Source organism: Stegodyphus dumicola, chromosome 3 (assembly GCF_044657685.1).
Source record: "Stegodyphus dumicola isolate Sdum_Otavi_A_Nest chromosome 3, ASM4465768v1".
Classification (NCBI taxonomy): Eukaryota; Metazoa; Arthropoda; class Arachnida; order Araneae; family Eresidae; genus Stegodyphus; species Stegodyphus dumicola.
Genome location: NC_140770.1, coordinates 214,385,424 through 214,404,943, shown reverse-complemented (window position 1 = coordinate 214,404,943; position 19,520 = coordinate 214,385,424). Strand labels below are relative to the sequence as shown.

Here is a 19,520-nt window from a genome sequence, read left to right as displayed (position 1 = left end):
TTAGCATACAATTCTTTCCGCCGAAACTAATATCGGGTTTCATCGACGCTCACATTGCGTCTACCGGACGCCGGAAGATTCATGGGGACTTGTTGGCACCTTGCAACATGACCAGGACTGTTTAAGCCCTTTACTTGTTCAAGCATAATGTAATAAGAATGTCGGGATCTATACGCTTACCTTATGAACTTAAAACTCCCAATTTACTTCTTAATAAGTGCGGAAAGTCTTTCGGACGACTTTTCATCGCTGCTGTTCATTTAGCTGCTATGATTGAAATCGAATTCAGATCCAAAATTAAATTATTTTAAAACACGTAGACAAAGATAAAGCAAATTAATTGGAACAAATGTTCTGCTAGCTAATGGATAAACAAACTCATATTCGAAGTGAATATAATACAGAAAACAGTTCTGGCCTAAGTCCTGATTAAGGTCTACCGAAGAAACCACTGCTAGCAGGAATCTTTGCTTTTCAGTTAAATAATTACAGCATATTATTTAAAAGTATTGTAGCAATATGGATAAGATACCAGATGTTTTCTGAAAATCCTCACAAGTAGAATTTGACTAACTTATTTTTAATGTTACTAACTTGTACTCTAATGGAAGTTATAGAAGAGCTAAAATAATAATGTAACTGGGTTAATTAAAATAAAAACTTAGAATTGGAGCTTTACTGTGGAAAATATATGTAAAAATGTTTAATTTAGGCTTTTGTAAAATTAAATTAACATAAGGTGTCACGTAACGAAACTTTTGTAGGCTGTAAGTCTAATGTATCAATTTCATTTCTTGATTAAGAACTATGGACCTATCATCAATAGTTTTAGAGCTATATCAGTCCAATATTCTTGCATATTTTAATATATTCAAAAAGGCAGAGTAATGCTATTTCTTCTCTATGGGAAACAATTAGACGAAAAACTATTTTATAAAAAAAAATGTGTAGTTATTTTGAAAAAGAACGTTGAACAAAAATGACAATCGTTTTTAACTTTTTATTTCAGGAAGGTATGACAACTAATTAAGCAATTATCAATTTTATTATGATTTTTACAAAAAGAACAGAGTATGGAATTAATTAAGAAGTCAACATTTCAAACATTTTGGTGAATTTTGTAACATATTCTAGATATGCAATATGCAGATTACACTTCAAAAATTTGCAGTACCTTGAACTACAGTTATACAACGCAATAGTCTCACGAATATTTTATGCTGTCCTTTCCATTTCATTTGCATAAAATCACAAGATGTTCTTTGTTGGAGCGCAGATATTGTTTATTCAAAAAGCTTATCACATTATGCCCAATTTCTATGCATATATCTGTAGTTCTATCTTAGCATTCGAACATTTTCCATTTCAAATATAACTGGCGATGCCCTTCACTTGTGCTGACAGACATTGACACGACATGACACTTTGGAAAAAATTATACACTATAAAGCTCATTTTATAATCTTATGTAATGTCTAAGAACATGAAACCAGTGAAGCACATTTTATGCAATGCAATTTTTACGGGTTCGTGTACTGAGGTTCGATAAATTTAGTAGTATTTCTGGCAGGAAGTCTGAAAATTTACAGCTGTTAATGGCCAAGGTTATTATGCCATAAAGTTTGCTCACTTGCATTTACTGTAGTTGAGACGTCAGCTATCTAATCAAGGAAAAGCTTTTCTTTTCTTTCATGTCTCATGTCTCATGTTAGTTTAACGCATAGATCTGAAAGACATGCTTAATTTCAGTGCAACTGAAAGTATCTAAAAGCGCGTTGGCTGATGGTTAAGGCATTTTAGTGTAACTGTGCCCACTAAATGTGCTTATTCCTGATTTTTGATATATTAGATTGATTAGATACAATACTAATATAGATATATTAGATACAATACTCATATTGCATAAGGCGCGGGAAATCTACGGCATTTATTCTAAGACACTAGTGAAGGATTAAAGGTGATTGGTGTAAATTACGGCAAAGCACACTAGGGCTATCTGCCTAAGGGAAGAGATGCCTTCGTGGAGGACTTTCTAATGGAAACTGGCTCGTATACACGTTACACATGGGGAAAACCACGAAAACACCCATGCAGCCAGCCCGTTCGCGCAATTCGAACCTCGGACCGAACTACCAGTGTTCAGCGACTTTACCGCTCGGCCGCTGGTGGGCCGAAGGATTAAAGGACTGTTAATAAAAGTAAAAATGAATACGTTGTGATACTTCACATACAGCAGGTACAATTTTATCCATATTATTCAGATTTTTTTCGCCTTTATTTCCTGGTTTTGTATATGAGAATAGTTAATTAAGTAAGAATTGGAAGTCTTTGAAAGTATAGTTGGGATAAATTGTTTTTACATTAATCTTATTTTTGAAATATTTTAACACAGCGGCTAATTTCCGCAATTGTGCTTTCCATATTATGGAAAAGCATTGCAATTTTTTATTATTCGTAAAGTACATAAATTTGATTATTGCGTAACACTTCTCAGAATCCTTGAAGATTGTTTTTCTGCTGATGTGCTTCCAGACTGTATTTCTAAATTTACTCTTCCGCTACTTTTCAGTTTACATGTCAGATGACTCTATAGTATACTCATTCCAATAAATTTCAAGTTTCATTTTTATGATTAAGTTAACATGACATGCCAAAGAAACATGCGAAATAACTTTAATGCAAATTCAATTTTATCAAAATTTATATTTTTTTCTCTAGATTTTTATTATAAATTTAAAACTGTAGGACAAGTTTTAAAAATTTAAATTTTTCCTTTAAAAATAAATTATTCCTATATTTTTTTACTAGTCTAACCTTTTATACGCTATTAATGAATTCTCACTAGAATTATATTTTGCTTAAGTTTCGAAAATGATTTAATTATTTTTTAATTTCCTTTTATATTGCTCATCGATTTCGCTTCTTTCTATTGAAAATACTGAAAATCTTATGCACGCTGAATTTCGTAATAAAAAGTACATTTTTGTATAAATCTATGAAATTCTTTTTATTTTTAATTGCTATAAGTAAATTTTAGTGACTGGGTTACTCTCATTTCATAGCTAGCAGAACTTTGAAAAGGCATTCCGCCCATATTATTTTCTATATCCATAAATGTTTGTGAGTGACTAATGAACAATGAATCTCATAACTACTGTCATTATGTAACTGTCGGAAATTCGCATTCTATTTACATTTGCGCAGAACTAAAAAAGATGAAATTTTGAAGTTTGAATTTAAAACTGCAGTTGGAATACCGGCTATGACATCTAGCTAAGGGCGAAACTTATCGCAGAAATGAGTTTTTCTTTCTCCTACCATTGGAGGGCTTTAGCCGAAATAGTTCAATCGAAACCGATGTGTAGGCTAGCTAGCTAGGCGGAATATTTTGCAACTGAACCACAAATGTTTAGCTTTAAGCTCTGTCCCTTGGAGTGTTTCGTATAAGACAACCCATTAGATATCTGGAAAGCGAAGATTTCGGGAAAAGTTTGATGGGCTTTTGAGAGTAGCTTGTGGATATGATACCAGTTTCAGCAGTTCATATTAGTTCACATTGTATTGAGATCCAAGGAGAGTTACTTTCTCTGTTTATTCACGTCGCTTTCCCTACGTATCGTCGATTCATCGACGTTCTTTAAATGTGCCAACTATGTACAAGTGCATCTAGTGTCGGAGCCAACCATACATTTCGCCAACCATACATCATAAAAGATTAGAAAGCATTTCTAATCTTTTATGATGTATGGTTGGCTCTGGATCGTTTCCGGATGCCGCAGTACGGTTGAAGTGGTCAGCGTTATTTTCCGACCACTGAAGTATAAGAAAAGTGCACCTGAACTCTAGTGTTTCCACTTAGGCTTGTGCCTGATAATGAATTTTTTTCCTCTTTTGCGCACTATGGATTATTTTTGCTTCACACTATTAACACATATCACACTATCATCACAATATAGATCTTATATTTTCAATTATCTTGCTTATGTCGTGCGTGTAACCTGGTACAAAATGACAGAACTCACAGATTTCGCTGTAAATGTTAGGCTCATATATTTTCGATTACAAGTTAATTTAATTTATATTACTATTTTTTGCACGAAAATTTAATTTTTTTCTGCCTCTGAACTTCGAAGCAAGATGGCAATATCATTTTTTATATGAAGAAAACACATAAGAGAATCGCTTAGCACACACATTAAATTATTTGTTTTCAACTGCATTTTTGTGAATATATATTTAATAAGATACTGAATGCACTTATGTATTTATTTATTTCATTACAGTTTCGAAAGCGTATTATTTTAATATTAGTTTTCAATCTCACTCGGATTGAACGGAAAGCATTGTGCCAAATAACTGACTTTACAAACACATATTTTCCAATAAAATAATCTAGCAGTTATTAAATAACTCCTTTTCCATAATTTAATGATTATTTATTCCAAGAGTTAAACTATAATTTACTTCTGTTATATATAATTCTCTGATATACTTGAGAGGCAGATTTTGTTCCGCAGAATTACTTCTAGGGTTAAACAACAGAAACGCAAAGTTGAATTCCTTTGGGAAATATAATCTCAGTTTAAAAAAAGGTGAGTTCTAGAAGAACTAATATTAAATTGGCTGGTATTAAACACGTGCAGATATATATTCAGTTTAGTAGGTTTATAATGTCGCATTACTATTACTATTTATTTCTCATTTAAAGGGGAAAGGAAAGTAGAGTTCCTTTTCTGTTAAAGAAGCAAAATATTGTTTAACAGAATTGTAGGTTAAAGAGATACTGTCTGTTCTTTTTTAATTAAAAAGGGAGTGCTGCAATTTATTGTAGCTCCACTAAATCTTCAACGCAATGTAAATGTCTAAAATTTTATGCTTTTACAAAGTAATTGCTAACATTGTTTTTTAATTAAGGAACATATAACCCTTTTAGAACTACGGCATTTTTCGAATTGTGTACTTACAAGCAGTATAGTTCCGTTAAAAATAAAGGAAGGATATGAAAGAAGCGTTAAGAATTCTAATTTATTAAGTGAGCGTGAACTAAATGCCACTGCACTAGATGGTAGAATACGTTTTAAAAGTTATAACGAAGCGTTGATTTAAACCTTTCGGAGCTTAGCTGTGGATGAGCAATTTATATGTAATTGTGAATTACGTTATCTGTTTTAGCTAAATTCCTTTTTATTAAAAAAGGCTTATTTATTTTCTTTAAATTTCCAAGCAGACTTAGTAGAGTGAAGAAATTCAGCGTTTTTCTTATATCTCTCCTATTTCTGGTTTCCTATACTAATAGTCCTGCTATCAGTTCGTCAAAAGGTATATTTTAAAATTTCATTCAATTTGAAAGTTTTTCCAAAATAGTTGGCTTTCGAATTTAAAATTAAATCATTATTTTTTAATATTTTTTATTTTACTAAATTAAATGAATTAAAAATTTTGGTTTTACTATCTTACTTTTGCTACATTTATTCATTCGTTCTTTAATTATTTTACCAGAAAAGAAAACATCCTTGGGAATGCAAGTTAAATTGTAGTTAACTGTATTTTTACTTCAGCATTTTTTTAAAATTATTTGTCACTTTGTACCTTTCAGAAACGTTGTTTTCTATTTCTTTGTCACCGGGACCGTTAAGATTGATTTAATTCTGTCCATTTCCTCAATAAAAGACAGAATTAAGACATCATATGCTGTTTTAAGTTTTGAGGCCTTCATTTGTCTCATTTTTCGTTTCTTTGAGTATTTTCATTTACTTATTAAAAATAAATATTAATTTATATACTTTGCTTTTCTAAATTACTATTTTTTCTTTTTTTAATGCTTTTGGAATGTTAGGTATTTTAAAGTATGCTTGTAAAATTATTACCTATTAATTGTTCCCCATTAATTAATTTTTTTTTTCGAATGGCTAAATTAGTTTTTTTAAAACTTGGTTACAATAAATTAGTTTTTAAAGTACTATCTAATTATATATATATCAGTAGCTGAGAAGCTATGTTTGAATAAAGTTTGTTAGTACTGCTAGTACGTATCTGCTATAAATGGAATAACATATGTTTAGATCAGAATGTCTTACATGCTAGAAAAACGCCCATCTCTTCTATTTGTACCCCTTAAATTCCATAAATTATTCAACAGCTTTGTTAATTTATTTTGGTATAGTAGGAGCTTTTTATAGAGCTTTAAGTTCTTTATAATAATTATACAGTAGAGTTCTGTGAGTTTTTACTGGAAAGGAGCTTTGCAAATCTCCTCCTTCTCTCAAAAGAGAAAAGAAAATTGATTTTACGAGTATACTGTAAAAGAAAGAAAGAAGTGTGCTTTGCGGGAATGACAGCACAAGAATGGTATCCAGAAAGAAATTTGAAATGTAATTAAATTGAAGGTTAAGATGAATAGTTAATATTTTTGGCCTTCTAAAATATTTATATACATTTCTTAAATATAAAAATGGAATTGTTCATTGTGATTTTTATTTTCCACAGTTTTTTATTTCAACAACCACTATTTACTAAAGTTTAGTAAATTGTAAGAAGAAACACATATCGACATGAAATTTGATACCGAAGGATGAAAGTTTATTGCCATCATTTTTAAAACTCCCCTCCCATACTCTGGGAAAATTATTTCTCTATTTCTGTGTAACTCAATAACAATAAATTTTGGGACTGTTAAGTTATGATTAACTTCTTCGAAGAAAATACAGTTGCTAAATACGGAAACTATAATAAAATATACCATCTATTCCTAAAAATTGAATTTCTTAGAAGGAAAAGGAGCAATAAATAAAACTGATAAAATCTGAAAATTATTGTAGAACAATAAATATTTAACCTGAATAACATTCCATAATGAAATTTTCTTAAAACTGTAGCATTATTAAAATTAACTAATTGGAGAAGCTTGAGATTTGGTGATAAAATATATCGAAATATTGAAAGATAACTGAGAATTAGAAACTTTTAAAATAAAAACTACTTTCTGTGAATATTGTAGATGTTGAAAGAAATACTTAAAATAATTAACAGGATACGAGAGCTTTCGTGAAATATAACAACGTTGATTGGTTAAATAATTACTTGAGTAGCTCATTGATGTGAATATCTAATGGGTCAATGTGTGGATCTTTTTTTAAAATTAAATCCTTATGTAGTTCTATTTTCAGCAAAATATATATAATAAAACGTTAAGCATTAAGGGTTAGTATTTATTTCTTTGATATCGCTTGTTTATTAATCTGTGCAATAAGATAGTCTGAATATGCTCAATTTAGGCTTTACGGCGAATTTTGAGTTTTTACCAAAAATATAAAATTCATAATTTGATTTCTTTTGTCATTGGTTTGAACTCGAGATTATTATTTAAAAAGAGTTTCATTGAATCTTGCTCACTAATATTGCAACTGGTACAATACATCAACGCTTATAAGCGTCATTTACTTACAATATTTTATGACAAGAAGTATGCAGTTTCATTTAATTTATGTGTGATAATTTCGAAACCATGTGAATAACTGTTTATTTTGTTTGTTATCTATTTGCATACAAATACATAAGTTTTCTCCTTCGAAAATCATGGTTTAATTTATACTAAATACCGGCAATTTATATTATTAATTACCGTATATACTCGCGTATTTCCCATCCCGCATATTTCTTCTTCCCCTCCAGGTTTCAGCTCAAGATTATGAAAATGTTTTAATTATTTACATATTTTTCCCCTTCCTCAAGGTGTTTAGACAGCAAGCTCCCCTAAATTTAAAAATAGATTCACCCACATAATAATTTTCATCTTACTAATTAATTTGTTGGAGAATTTAGGGTGCATGAAATTGATAAAGCAATTATAGTAAAGACCTTCAAGAAAACAGGGATATGTAAGGCTCTTGAAAATCATTCTACGACGGAAGACAGAATGAAAGGTGATGAAGACGATGCTGAGACTTGCTAGCTTTAGCAGATGATACTAAGTTTCAGCAGCACTGAATGGATTGTGGACTACAGTAAGGACCTAAGGAATCCTACAGTAAGAATCTAAGGACCTAATGAATTGAGGACCTAAGGAGCGTGAGTGGACTACAGTAAGAGAGGCGAGAGTCAAGATACAGGAAAGTAGAAGTGAAGAAATATTATTAGATACCATAAGTAAAGATAGAGTATCTTATTAGGTAACGTAATATTAATATCAGTGTGTATTTTTACTGTAATCTAGGTTTCCTTTAAATAGATAATATCGTGATAATTAATAATTTGTAAATACTTAGTCAATTTTGCTTCAGATGAATTAAAAAATGAGAAAGTTAAGAAAAAATGACTAAATAAATTAAGGGTTTGTGGTTTCTAACTAGGATTCTGGTATTGCTATAATTTCAAGAGCCTTTTTTTTATGTAAGAGAAGCGCTTGTTATGGCCAAAGAATACATGACAGAATTTCTGAAGAGTTATGCTATCCACAGAAAAAGTATTTTCTTTGTTTAACTTATATTTATTTTGCAGTAGGGTGAGAACAACGTCTCTTTTTATAAAAGCAAAAACGGCTAAATTGAAAGTATTTTTTCCTAGCATCATGGCCGAATAAGACAAATGTGAAGTGAGCAAATTTTTATAACATAAAACGAAATAGCATCTGCTTGTCTTGTAAGAAGAGGAGCTATGATGATGCTTTCCTTTTTTTTGCTTCAGTTATTGCAAACAAACTTATACGTTTTAATGTCACGAGGTATATATGGATTTTATGTACTTAGTGTGTGTGTATTACAGACTAAACAAAACACGGCAATAAATTAATGGGTTTTGTGCAGTTCTGAGGTCTGAGGAGTTTATGATATGACCTGTAATTAAAGTTACAGAGTAATGACGCTTAATGATGTCATAGCGATACTCACCGTGCCAGAAAAATTACTATTATTTCGATATTCAGTAAAGTCGTTTGCTATAGGGTATTTCAGAGAGTTAATTTTTAATTATTTGCAGTGTAACTTTTTAATTAGTTGCAGTTGCTACTGTGGTGTGTAAAGCCAGATAGAGCTTTAAAAGTGAATGAAATGAAGACATTTCCTTCAGATGTTACGCATCACTGTAACCACAGACAACAATACCTGTCTTTACTCGAAAATTTCCTTTATCGTGAGTATGATGTTATAAATGTTTGAAAAAGTGTGTAATATAGGCTTAGCAATTCTGTAACTGTCGTGTAAAGACATGCACGACTATGAAATATTACAAAGCTAAATCACTAACCACCCAGGATCTCTGAGCAAACTTCGTGATTCGAAATGAACAATAGCTTTTAATACCTACTAAGCAATGTCCCCAAAACATGTCATAATGTTATATATACATGTTATGAAACATATTACAAACTTCGGCATTTGATGTGATAATAAATAATTTCTCATTGTTAATTTCAATATGGTTTTGTTATTCCTTAGTTCTTGTGTTCAAATATAACGCATTGAAAAAGTGGGAGAACTCTGAAATAACCTATATTGTCTGGGAAACATTTTAGTGGAGTTATTTTGGCACACGAATCAGCAAAATCGCACTGCATTAAACAAGTTTGAAATCAAACAAGGAGTTCGTATCTTGTGTGAAGATGAAAGTGATGAGCGTTCGATGCAGTTCAAGGATCCGTCTCCACCAGATTTCGAGGGGAGGGGGAGGATTAGAAGCGAGACGACGAAGCTGTCAGCTAGCAGTGACAGTGCCAGGCACCGCCATTGCCGGGGAGCAGGGCCGGCAATGTTGGCCGGTGCCGCCGTGACAGCGTTCCGAGTGAAGACCTCGGGTAAGGTTTTCTCCGGTTTTCGGACGACGTCCTTTCTTCGGAGTCGGAGCGCCCTCTTCCGGCGTTTAGGAACGGATGACTATCACAGTGTGAGGATGGATGGGATGACGATTCACCAAAGGAAGGCGCAGAATAAACCGGCTGCTGCCAACAAGCCATACCTTAATCGTCGTCTGTCAGCTCCGGATTCTTGAAATTCTATGGAGAAAAAAAAAAAAAAAAAAAAAAAAAAAAAAAAAAACATAAATGAGACTAAATGCTAGTTGTTATTCATTTTATGTAATTAAATTTTTTTATTCTTTAATAAAGCATGGCTTTTCGGAATTAATTAGAGGGCAGCCATTTCAGGTAACCCACTTAAATTATTATCAAATAGATGGTGGTATTGATGCATTTAATTACTGTGACGCACTCGAGGATTATGTGTTATGTTAATATTTTTTTTTTTTTTTTCTTAAATGTGTAACCAGTATGTTATGTAACGTATACCTTGCAAACCTAAAATCTGTAATACAATATAAATAACCAATGTATATCTCATCTGCCCCTGTATGGCAATGTAATAAATCTTTTAAGATCTCAATAAACCCCCGGTAGATATGGGAGGGCGCGGGACATATGCCTGTTTACCTCTGTTAAACACCAGGCGTCCCCGTCCTCCGGCACCTGTCACCTGCCTAAGGAGAGATATGCCTTTGTTTAGGACTTTCTAAGAAAAACTGGCTCGTATACATATTACACGCGGGAAAAACCACGAAAACGCCCGAGCAGCCAGCCTGTTCGCCGGCATTCGAATCCGGAACGAACTACCACTGTTCAGCGATTTTACCGCTCGGCCGCTGGCGGGCTATCAAATAGATGAAAATAAATAACTATATTAATGTTAAGAAAAAATATGCGTATTACAATACACTAAAAGTTTACTATGACGCAGTTTATTTACTTAGTTTACATAATGCAGTACATTTCTATGTGCAAATTTGTTTCATTTCAAACGATGAGCTATCTTTTAGTTTCTAACTTTTTTTTTTTTCTTTTTTAAAATCTTAGCAGCGCTAACACGTAACTATCCCGTTAGTTAGTTGATTCCTCGTAAGTATAAAGGTCATTTTAGAATTAAAGATTTTAGTTAAGTGTTTTTCCATGTCAGTTGTTTTCATTTGTAAAATTTGCTAAAAAATAATCTTTAAATGTTTCAGAAAGATTATAAAAACAAAACACATTTCAATCTAGAATGTGTTATAGTTGGAAAAAAATTGGTAAGATTACAAGAAATGTTAAACTGTAGTATATTTATTAACTTGCTATTCACTGCGTTTTAAGATTTCATATATTTTGAATCCATTGGTTCAGTTCTACTTTTATACACATTTTTTCACATTAGGAGTATTTTACTAGAACTTAATATGATCTAAATAAGAAATTATTTCATTATATTAACTTTCAATTATTGTCACATTCATAAAAATGGGGAATAATTTGTCAGTAATAATAATAATAATAACTTTGCTTTTTACAGAACGGGAACATAGTATTTACGTACGCTAGACAAAGGAAAAGGGGTTAATTTATGATAAAAAGTATATTTTCGCTTAAACTGGAAAAAAAAGTTACACTAATAAATTCGGAAACTGATTCATATTACTCTATTTCAGAATTATTAGTAGCATAAATAAATTAACAGTAAGCATTTCAAAAACAAGCTTGCAAAAGCATTATCTGAGAAATATGACGAAATAAGAATAAAAAAAAAAAAAAAAAAAAAAAAAAAAAGAAATTTAAAAAGAAGTAAAATGTCTGAAAGCTTTTATAACGCCCAAAGGGGCATTTTCTCAACGTCTTGGGTGCTGCTTCTTCATTATTTAATTTCTTCAAATATAATGCAGTGCTCTAACATTCGATGGCAACAATTTGAAAAGTGAAACACCTTTTATAGTGGACGACTTAAAATGCCAAATCGAAATTAATGGCCCTTCTGGGTAAATTGCCCCATTAGGCTCATAATGAATAAAAACGAAATAAAATATAAATAAAATGAAAGAAAATTAAATCTTAGAGGCTCTTTCCCATAAACGAGAGTTGTTTTTTGCTCCACAACTGAGTTGTTATTAAAGACATTTTCAATTAAGATTTGTCCATGATCCCTAAAAAAAGCTTTTTTCTTTTTAAATATTTCAAACAAAATAATTTTTTCTTTTCATTCACGCTTGTTGATGATATCAACTTCTTAGCCGTAAAAGACGTACACTGGACCTTCATTCGCAGAGCATTTATAAAATTATATGTATATTTGTGTTATAATTATAATTTGTGTTATAATTGTATGTACGTATATTTATGAAATTATATGTTTTAAACAAATTTAGATTTAAATTTTAACAAACACGTATAAAAGTATAAAAGCAAATTTAAAGCCAAAATAAAGAAAAAAGTCAAAATAATTTTTAAAAAAATTTTAAAAAAATGTGCAAACATATAAAAGATTTAATTCTCAAACTAATCTACAATATCATTTAAATTCAGAAGCATAAGCAAATCAAGTGCAAAACCAATCCATTAAAATAAATTTAAGATTAGGATTTTTAATATTTTTAAGATTAGGATTCCTTTAGGATTTTTAATTTTTAATTTAATTTTTTCTAGATTTATTTTTATATAAGATTTCCTAGATTTATATATTTTAATATTAATGTTTGTAAAAAAAAATTAATATAACAAAGATAGCAGCTTGACACTCAACTTTACCTACATAAGCGCCATCTATATAATTTGAAGAACACACTTACTTCTCTATAAAAACACTTTTACAGACCCCAACACTCATATAGTAGGTAAATTAGAATTAAAACTTACTATTTACTTGCTTTAAGTATTTTTTAAAATTGTTTATGTAGTATTTAAGTATTTTCTAAATATGAAATTATATTTTTAAGTACATATTTGTTTTTTAAAAATTATGAATTAGTTCTTTTTTTTCTTATTTTTTTATATGGATTATATCTAGTTCTTTTTTAGTTTCTTTTTATTGATATGCATATTCGTGTCGGGGAGGTTTCTGTAGACAAGGGTTTCTAAAATACATTGGTTTCTAGATTATTTTTTATTTTTTATAAAAAGTAATTTTTTAAAAAATTTATTTTTTTAAAAAAACGTTTAATTTAATACTTGACTTTACTTGCTTGTTTCTCAAAAGACTTCATTAGTATTTTCCTTTTAGAACTTTAATTCTTAAATGCTAATTTCTAAGGGTACCACTTTATTGGTATTTCTTTTTGGACATTCTTCACTTTTTACTTTTGGTTTTGACTTTTACCCTTGCCTGCATGAATGACGAAACACGAATTGAATGATTGGAGAGTTAGGTTTGGAGGCAACTTAACTTTGACAAGTCTGTCTCCTGCCTACTCAACTGTCATTCACTTATGCATTTTTAAAAAAATTGTTTGGATTAATTTTAATTTGCTAAATTAGTGAATTTATTTTCATGGATTGGTTTTGCACTTGATTTGCTTATGCTTCTGAATTTAAATGATATTGTAGATTAGTTCGAGAATTAAATCTTTTATATGTTTGCACATTTTTAAAAAAAAAATTAAAAAATTATTTTGGCTTTTTTTTCTTTATTTTCGCTTTAAATTTGCTTTTTTACTTTTATACGTGTTTGTTAAAATTTAAATTTAAATTTGTTTAAATTTAAATTTCATTCCTTGCAGCAATGGCGCAAAGAATATTTAATTAAATTTGTATTTAAAATAAATTTATTTAATTAAATTCAATTTATTCTTATGAAATTATATGTATGTATTAGGAACGTCGGAAATTTTTATACATAACAATCTCGTTAATGAACTAACTTTTACGCCGTTCCTGCTGCAGGTGTGGAAAAACTCTATTCCGACAGCCACTTTCCTTCTTTCAACCAAACACTGCAGCTATCGTTTGAGGAATGTTTACTTACTTAATGTTTTACTTTACAATTTACAAAAATCACTGTCAAATGTGACGCTTTGATGAAGCTGGACAGATTTCCAAAGAAATGTATAATTTTTATTTCCTTGTATGAAATGAAAGAAGTATTGTAATCGCGAAAGGTTTCATGTATGATATTTTAACAAAAATATCCATTTTGACAGAGCTTTCGAATCCATCTGAACGATGCTTTTGCGTTACATGTGTGCGTATTACAGAATAAAGGACGCTTTTTCCCGAAAGAAATTGCAAAATGGATTTAAAATGGATTCAGGAGAAATATTTTTCATGACGTCTGTACGTACGTATGTGCTTCACTAACTCAAAAACGAATAGCCGTAGAACATTGAAATGGGACGGCTATAACATATAGTTGTGCACCTGACTTTTTCGTTTTACCCGGCTCGGTGAACTCAGTTTTTTATTCTTATATGCTGGTAAATTATGCATTTTTTTTGCTTTAAAAATGAATAAATTACTTTGTCGCTTTTTTAATTTCCATACGTATAATACTGTGCTTAAGATGGTGAACAATTTAAGAATTTACGTATACACATTCTTGATATAAAATGCCTAATAACCCTCAAATTACAATTCTAAATATACTCTGAACTTGTTTACATAAATCTTCTAATTAAATTTCATTTTTGCTTTTTCTGATTTTTAAAAAATTTTTTTTGAAACAGTGCACAAGATTCTGTTGTTTTCTTCGAGATTTTAAGTGAAATAATTCTTCTCTATAAACTCATTTCAATAATAAATGTAAAAAAAATCTAGATTCATAGTATCTGCATGAGGATAAGCTTTTTATGCGTTTAATTAATCTGTATGCAATAGTTGTAGAATTATAAAAAATCTAAAAGTGCCGCTAAGCCTAACCAGGCTGACATTTGTTTACATTTGAAACGCTTAAGAGAATAGTGAGTTTAGCTAGTTGGCGCACCAGCTTCAGTATCTTTTTGCCAAGTATGACCAAAGACAGCTTTCAATTTTGTGCACCGAAAATTTTGCCTTCTTGTCCTCTGGCCAAATTACTTATTTTGGCATACAAACTCTAATTTTAACTCTAAGAACTTAAAAAATCTGGTTTTGAAAATAACTTGAAATGAAATGCAGCAAAAAATGTGTATAATTTAATAGGAAGTCAAGTGATTTTACTTATGCGAGCTAATTTTTACGATAAACCTTTTCGTCTGTTACTTTTAAACTGCTTAATTTTCTTCAAGTAGGCTTTTTAATTATTCAAATAAATTATTCAGCCACTCATAGAATAAGAACAAAGAAATAAGCTACCAGAGAATTTCCTGTTATAAGTATTTACCTTCTAGTCAGCTAATTTCAATTATTTTAAAACCGATTATATTCATAACCAATATTAGTATATGTAAAGGCTACAGCTCATTTAATAACCAATTCTTGAGCAAATTTCTTTTGAGCAGCATCAAGAAAATTACGAGCAGATAAATTTTTTTTTGAATTAATTGAAAGATTATTCAAGCTCTTCATAAGATATTCCCTTTATTTTTTCTCTTAACGTAATTACTAACTGATTGGCTTAGAAACTTATTACCGTAGCTTGAGGTCATGTGGAACAAGAAAGAAAAATCAAAATTCGTGAAAGAGATACTTAATTTCCTATGAAACGAAAGTAAATTATGTAAAAGAAAACTTTCAAAATACGATCAAACATAGTTCCACGCACAACGAAAAAAAAAAAAAAATACGAAGCCATGATGTTCATCATGTTATCTCTAGAGGTGTTTATTCGGAAGGTTCATCTTCCCGCAAACCGGAAAGAAACTGCAACCATTCTTGCTGCGGTTTTTTAGCTCTTTTTTCCTCTACTAGTCGGAATAAGACCGATCGAAGCAGTGGGATTGAGCAAACAAAAAGGTCGGAACAAAGCGGCCACAGCCAGTAATTATCAAATAATGTAATTACCGCTTTAATACGTTGAAAGGAAAGAAGTCTGCCACTAATTAAGACCTCCCGCAAAAAGAAGGCGCTCGCATCGCCTAACCACAAATCTCCCTTCCCTTCCCTTTGCTTCTCTTACATGTAAACGAGTGAAAAAAAGAAGAACCATTTACATTTCTCTCGGCACCATTTTTTATTCCCTTTTTCAGATTTTCTCTCAAAATTCAAGGGGAAAAAGGAGAAGCGAGAAGTGCTTTAAAAAATGTCCAAAGGTTTATTTTATTTTGTTTTATTTTTTGTAAGCCCTTTCAAGTTTAATTAGGAAGCCTTTGGTGCACGATTAACATGACTCGAGGCGCCGGGAGACACGGGAATAAAAACTTGAATTATTTGCTCTGAGTTTTTCATTTTTCATTTTTTTATTTTCTTTCTCTCTCTCTTTTTTTTTCTGACTACTGTGGTGCTTTCGAAAACGTTAATTTGTTGTTACATTTAATTACCATAAACTTAACTCCCTCGTTTAAAGAGCGTATTAAATAAAATAATTCGCTCTCGCTCGATCTATGGTGAAACTGTTTGTGAAGTTCCGAACAAAAAATTCTCAGCAAAATTCTTTCACGAATAATCCTTTCACTCGTAGTTTTATTGAAAAAATACTTTGGAAAATTTCTAGTGCATTTGTTTAACAAATAGCAATTATTTATCATATCAAGTGTGCCACTTTGTCGCTTTTTTAATTTCCATACGTATATACTGTGCTTAAGATGGTGAACAATTTAAGAATTTACGTATACACATTCTTGATATAAAATGCCTAATAACCCTCAAATTACAATTCTAAATATACCCTGAACTTGTTTACATAAATCTTCTAATTAAATTTCATTTTTGCTTTTTTTATTTTTTTTTAAAATTTTTTTGAAACAGTGCACAAGATTCTGTTGTTTTCTTCGAGATTTTAAGTGAAATAATCCTTCTCTAAAAACTCATTTCAATAATAAATGTAAAAACAATCTAGGTTCATAGTATCTGCATGAGGATATTTTTAAAATGACATTTTACTTAAAACATATTTATAAAAATCTTCCACCCTGTTGCTTTTTTTTTTTTTTTTTTTTTTTTTTTTTTTTTTTGTCCAAATGTGCGTTAGCCCAGAAGGGCTATTAATCTCAAAACGGAATTTTGTGTCTTATTATTTTCAATGTCCGAATTACTTTTCAAGTTTTCCCTACCAAATATTATCGCTCTGTGCTATATTTAAAGCTCAAACAATTTATGCAGAAGCTTCATTATTTAATTTGTTTAAATATAATGCAGGGATATGTCTGGTGGCAACAGTTTAAAACGTGATTCTCCGTTTATAGTGAATCAACGCAAAAATCCAAAAATGAAATTATTAGCCCTTCTGAGCAAATTGCTCCTTTGGGCTAATAAATCGTATACAAATTCGAAATCCAAAATTTGGGCTTCGATGTGCCTATGTTCTGGCGGGGAATTAAGTGTATTAAATATTTATAGCTGTAGGCATTGTCGTTTTACATAGTGTAAGGAATACATAGTGTGATAGTGTGAGCGTTTTACATAGTGTGATTGTTTTGTGTGAATATGCATACATACAGATTCTTCATTATTGAATTTTATTTAATTCCAAAATATTTGATGACATAACATTTGCTGGCAACAATTTGAAAACGCAAAATGCCGTTTTGAGGCTAATAGTCCTTCTACGATGACGCCCATTTTGGCTAAAAAGAAAGAAAGGAAGTCTGAAAGTATTCAGATTAGCAGTTCTTAATCATTTTAATGTCCACCTTTGTGGGAGACCTCAATTTTGTGTCTGTAGTGTGATTCTAATGCATTTTTATACAAATGGATTATTTGCAATAAAAATGATGATTATTTTATATAATATTTATTTGCTTCCAAAAGTTATTTCTAAATTAACCGAAACGTTCTTAAAATTTAGCTTAAAACAATATAGTAATTAAACAGCACACTTAAATTTTAATGACGTGCTGCTTTTTCCTATCGCAAGTCTGTTGCAGTATTTATTTTCTGTAGATATACAAGATGAGGACCTCATTTCGCACATACATTAATACACTCATGTCCATAAATTAAGGATAATTCGGAGTCACGAGCAAATCGAACTCTAAAATAAATATATCACCTGTAAAATCACTACACACATCTTCAAGAATCATATGCAAATTTCAGGAAGTAAGCAGATGACACCGATGGTACATCACAATGACGAGAGTGTAAGAGAGTGATATATAAGGAATACAGGCAAAGAAGTAAAATTGTTCGCAGACACTTTATAAGCATTTCGGTGCAATAACCGAATAGTTATGACACAAAGGACGCATTTGGATGATTATTTACGTGGTAGAATTATCAGCCGTCTGGAATGTAGGCGTACCCAACTGGAAGTATCAGACGAACTTGGAATTGCCCAGACTAGTCATCTCCAGGCTTTGGCAACGATTCCAAGATGATGGTAATGTCAGTAGACGTTACAGCACAGGTCGCCCAAGAGTTCCAACGCCGAATGAGGACCGGTATTTGGCAGTTACTGCCAAAAGAAACAGGCGAAGCACAGCCTCAGACCTATCTCGTCAGCTCTCTTCAGCCACTGGTACGACAATTTCAAGGCAGACCGTGTACAGACGCTTAGAGCAGATTGGTCTATTTGCTCGTAGACCTGTCAGATGCGTTCCACTTACTGCAACTCACTGTCGCCTGCGGTTAGCCTGGAGTAGAGAGCATGCATTGTGGACACCGCAACAGTGGGCTTGTGTGATGTTTTCCGACGAGTCCAGGTTTATCTTGCTGTCTGATTCTCGCCGGACTTTCATATGGAGAGCTCCAGGTACCCGTTACCACCAAGAAAACATCACTGAACGACACAGTTGCGGTGGTGCAGGAGTGCTCGTTTGGGGTGGAATTATTCTGGGTTCCAGAACTGATCTGCATGTTCAAATTGGAACCATGACAAGCCAAATCTGTCGGGACGTCATTCTGTAACAACATGTACGTTTGTTTCGGGACGCCATGTGGGCACAATTTGTGTTTATGGATGACAACGCCCGTCCTCACCGTGCAAACATCGTAAGCCTTCAATAGGAGGATATCACCCGTATGGACTGGCCAGCATTCTCACCGGACTTGAATCCAGTAGAGCACGTGTGGGACATGCTTGGCCGACGAGTTGCAGCCCATCAACCTCCTCCTACATGTCTACCAGAACTTCGGAGAGCATTGCCTTTTGAGTGGTATAATATCCCCCAAGATCAGATCGATAATTTGATACTCAGCATGCCTAGGCGTTGTACAGACTGTATTGCATCGTCTGTGAGACATACAATATATTAATAATCATACCAACCATGTAATACTTGTTTTTTTGTAAATAGGTGTTTTTTGTAATTTGCTCCAGGGAGAAAAAATCGCTAATTTTTTAATAATATCAAACATATAGCATCTTTTTTTGCTCTTTACCTTTTATTTAATAAATAAGCTTTACAAATAAGTCAAATTTGTTTTGCTTCTAACTCTTCCTTTGCCTGATTTTGCATTATGCTTAATTTATGGACATGAGTGTATATAGCAATAGTAAAAATGCTAGTGCGACTTTTTGTGGCAATAGGGCTACTCATGTTTTAAACTGCACGAGAATTCCACTAATGGCATTATTTTAAATTTTTCTTGCAACAATGAATTAGATGCACTTCAGTATAAAAGTTTCGTATTTTTCTGCTGACATGCTCAGATGTCGTAATGATTAAAAGCGGATTAAAAGTGGTTAAAAGCGCATTTCATTGGTAATGAAATGCGCTTTTAACCA

General features: G+C 31.5%; 1 protein-coding gene across 1 annotated transcript in view; it reads right to left on the bottom strand.

The window, feature by feature from the left end:
- Positions 1 to 982: 982 nt before the first annotated feature.
- The window catches only part of LOC118182209 (uncharacterized), a 598,191-nt gene continuing 579,653 nt past the window's right edge, over positions 983 to 19,520 (bottom strand). The window contains exon 4 of the mRNA XM_085813841.1: positions 983 to 9,985. Coding sequence (XP_085669967.1) covers positions 9,900 to 9,985 — 86 coding nt within the window. The 3' untranslated portion in view covers positions 983 to 9,899. The remainder of the gene's footprint in view (positions 9,986 to 19,520) is intronic.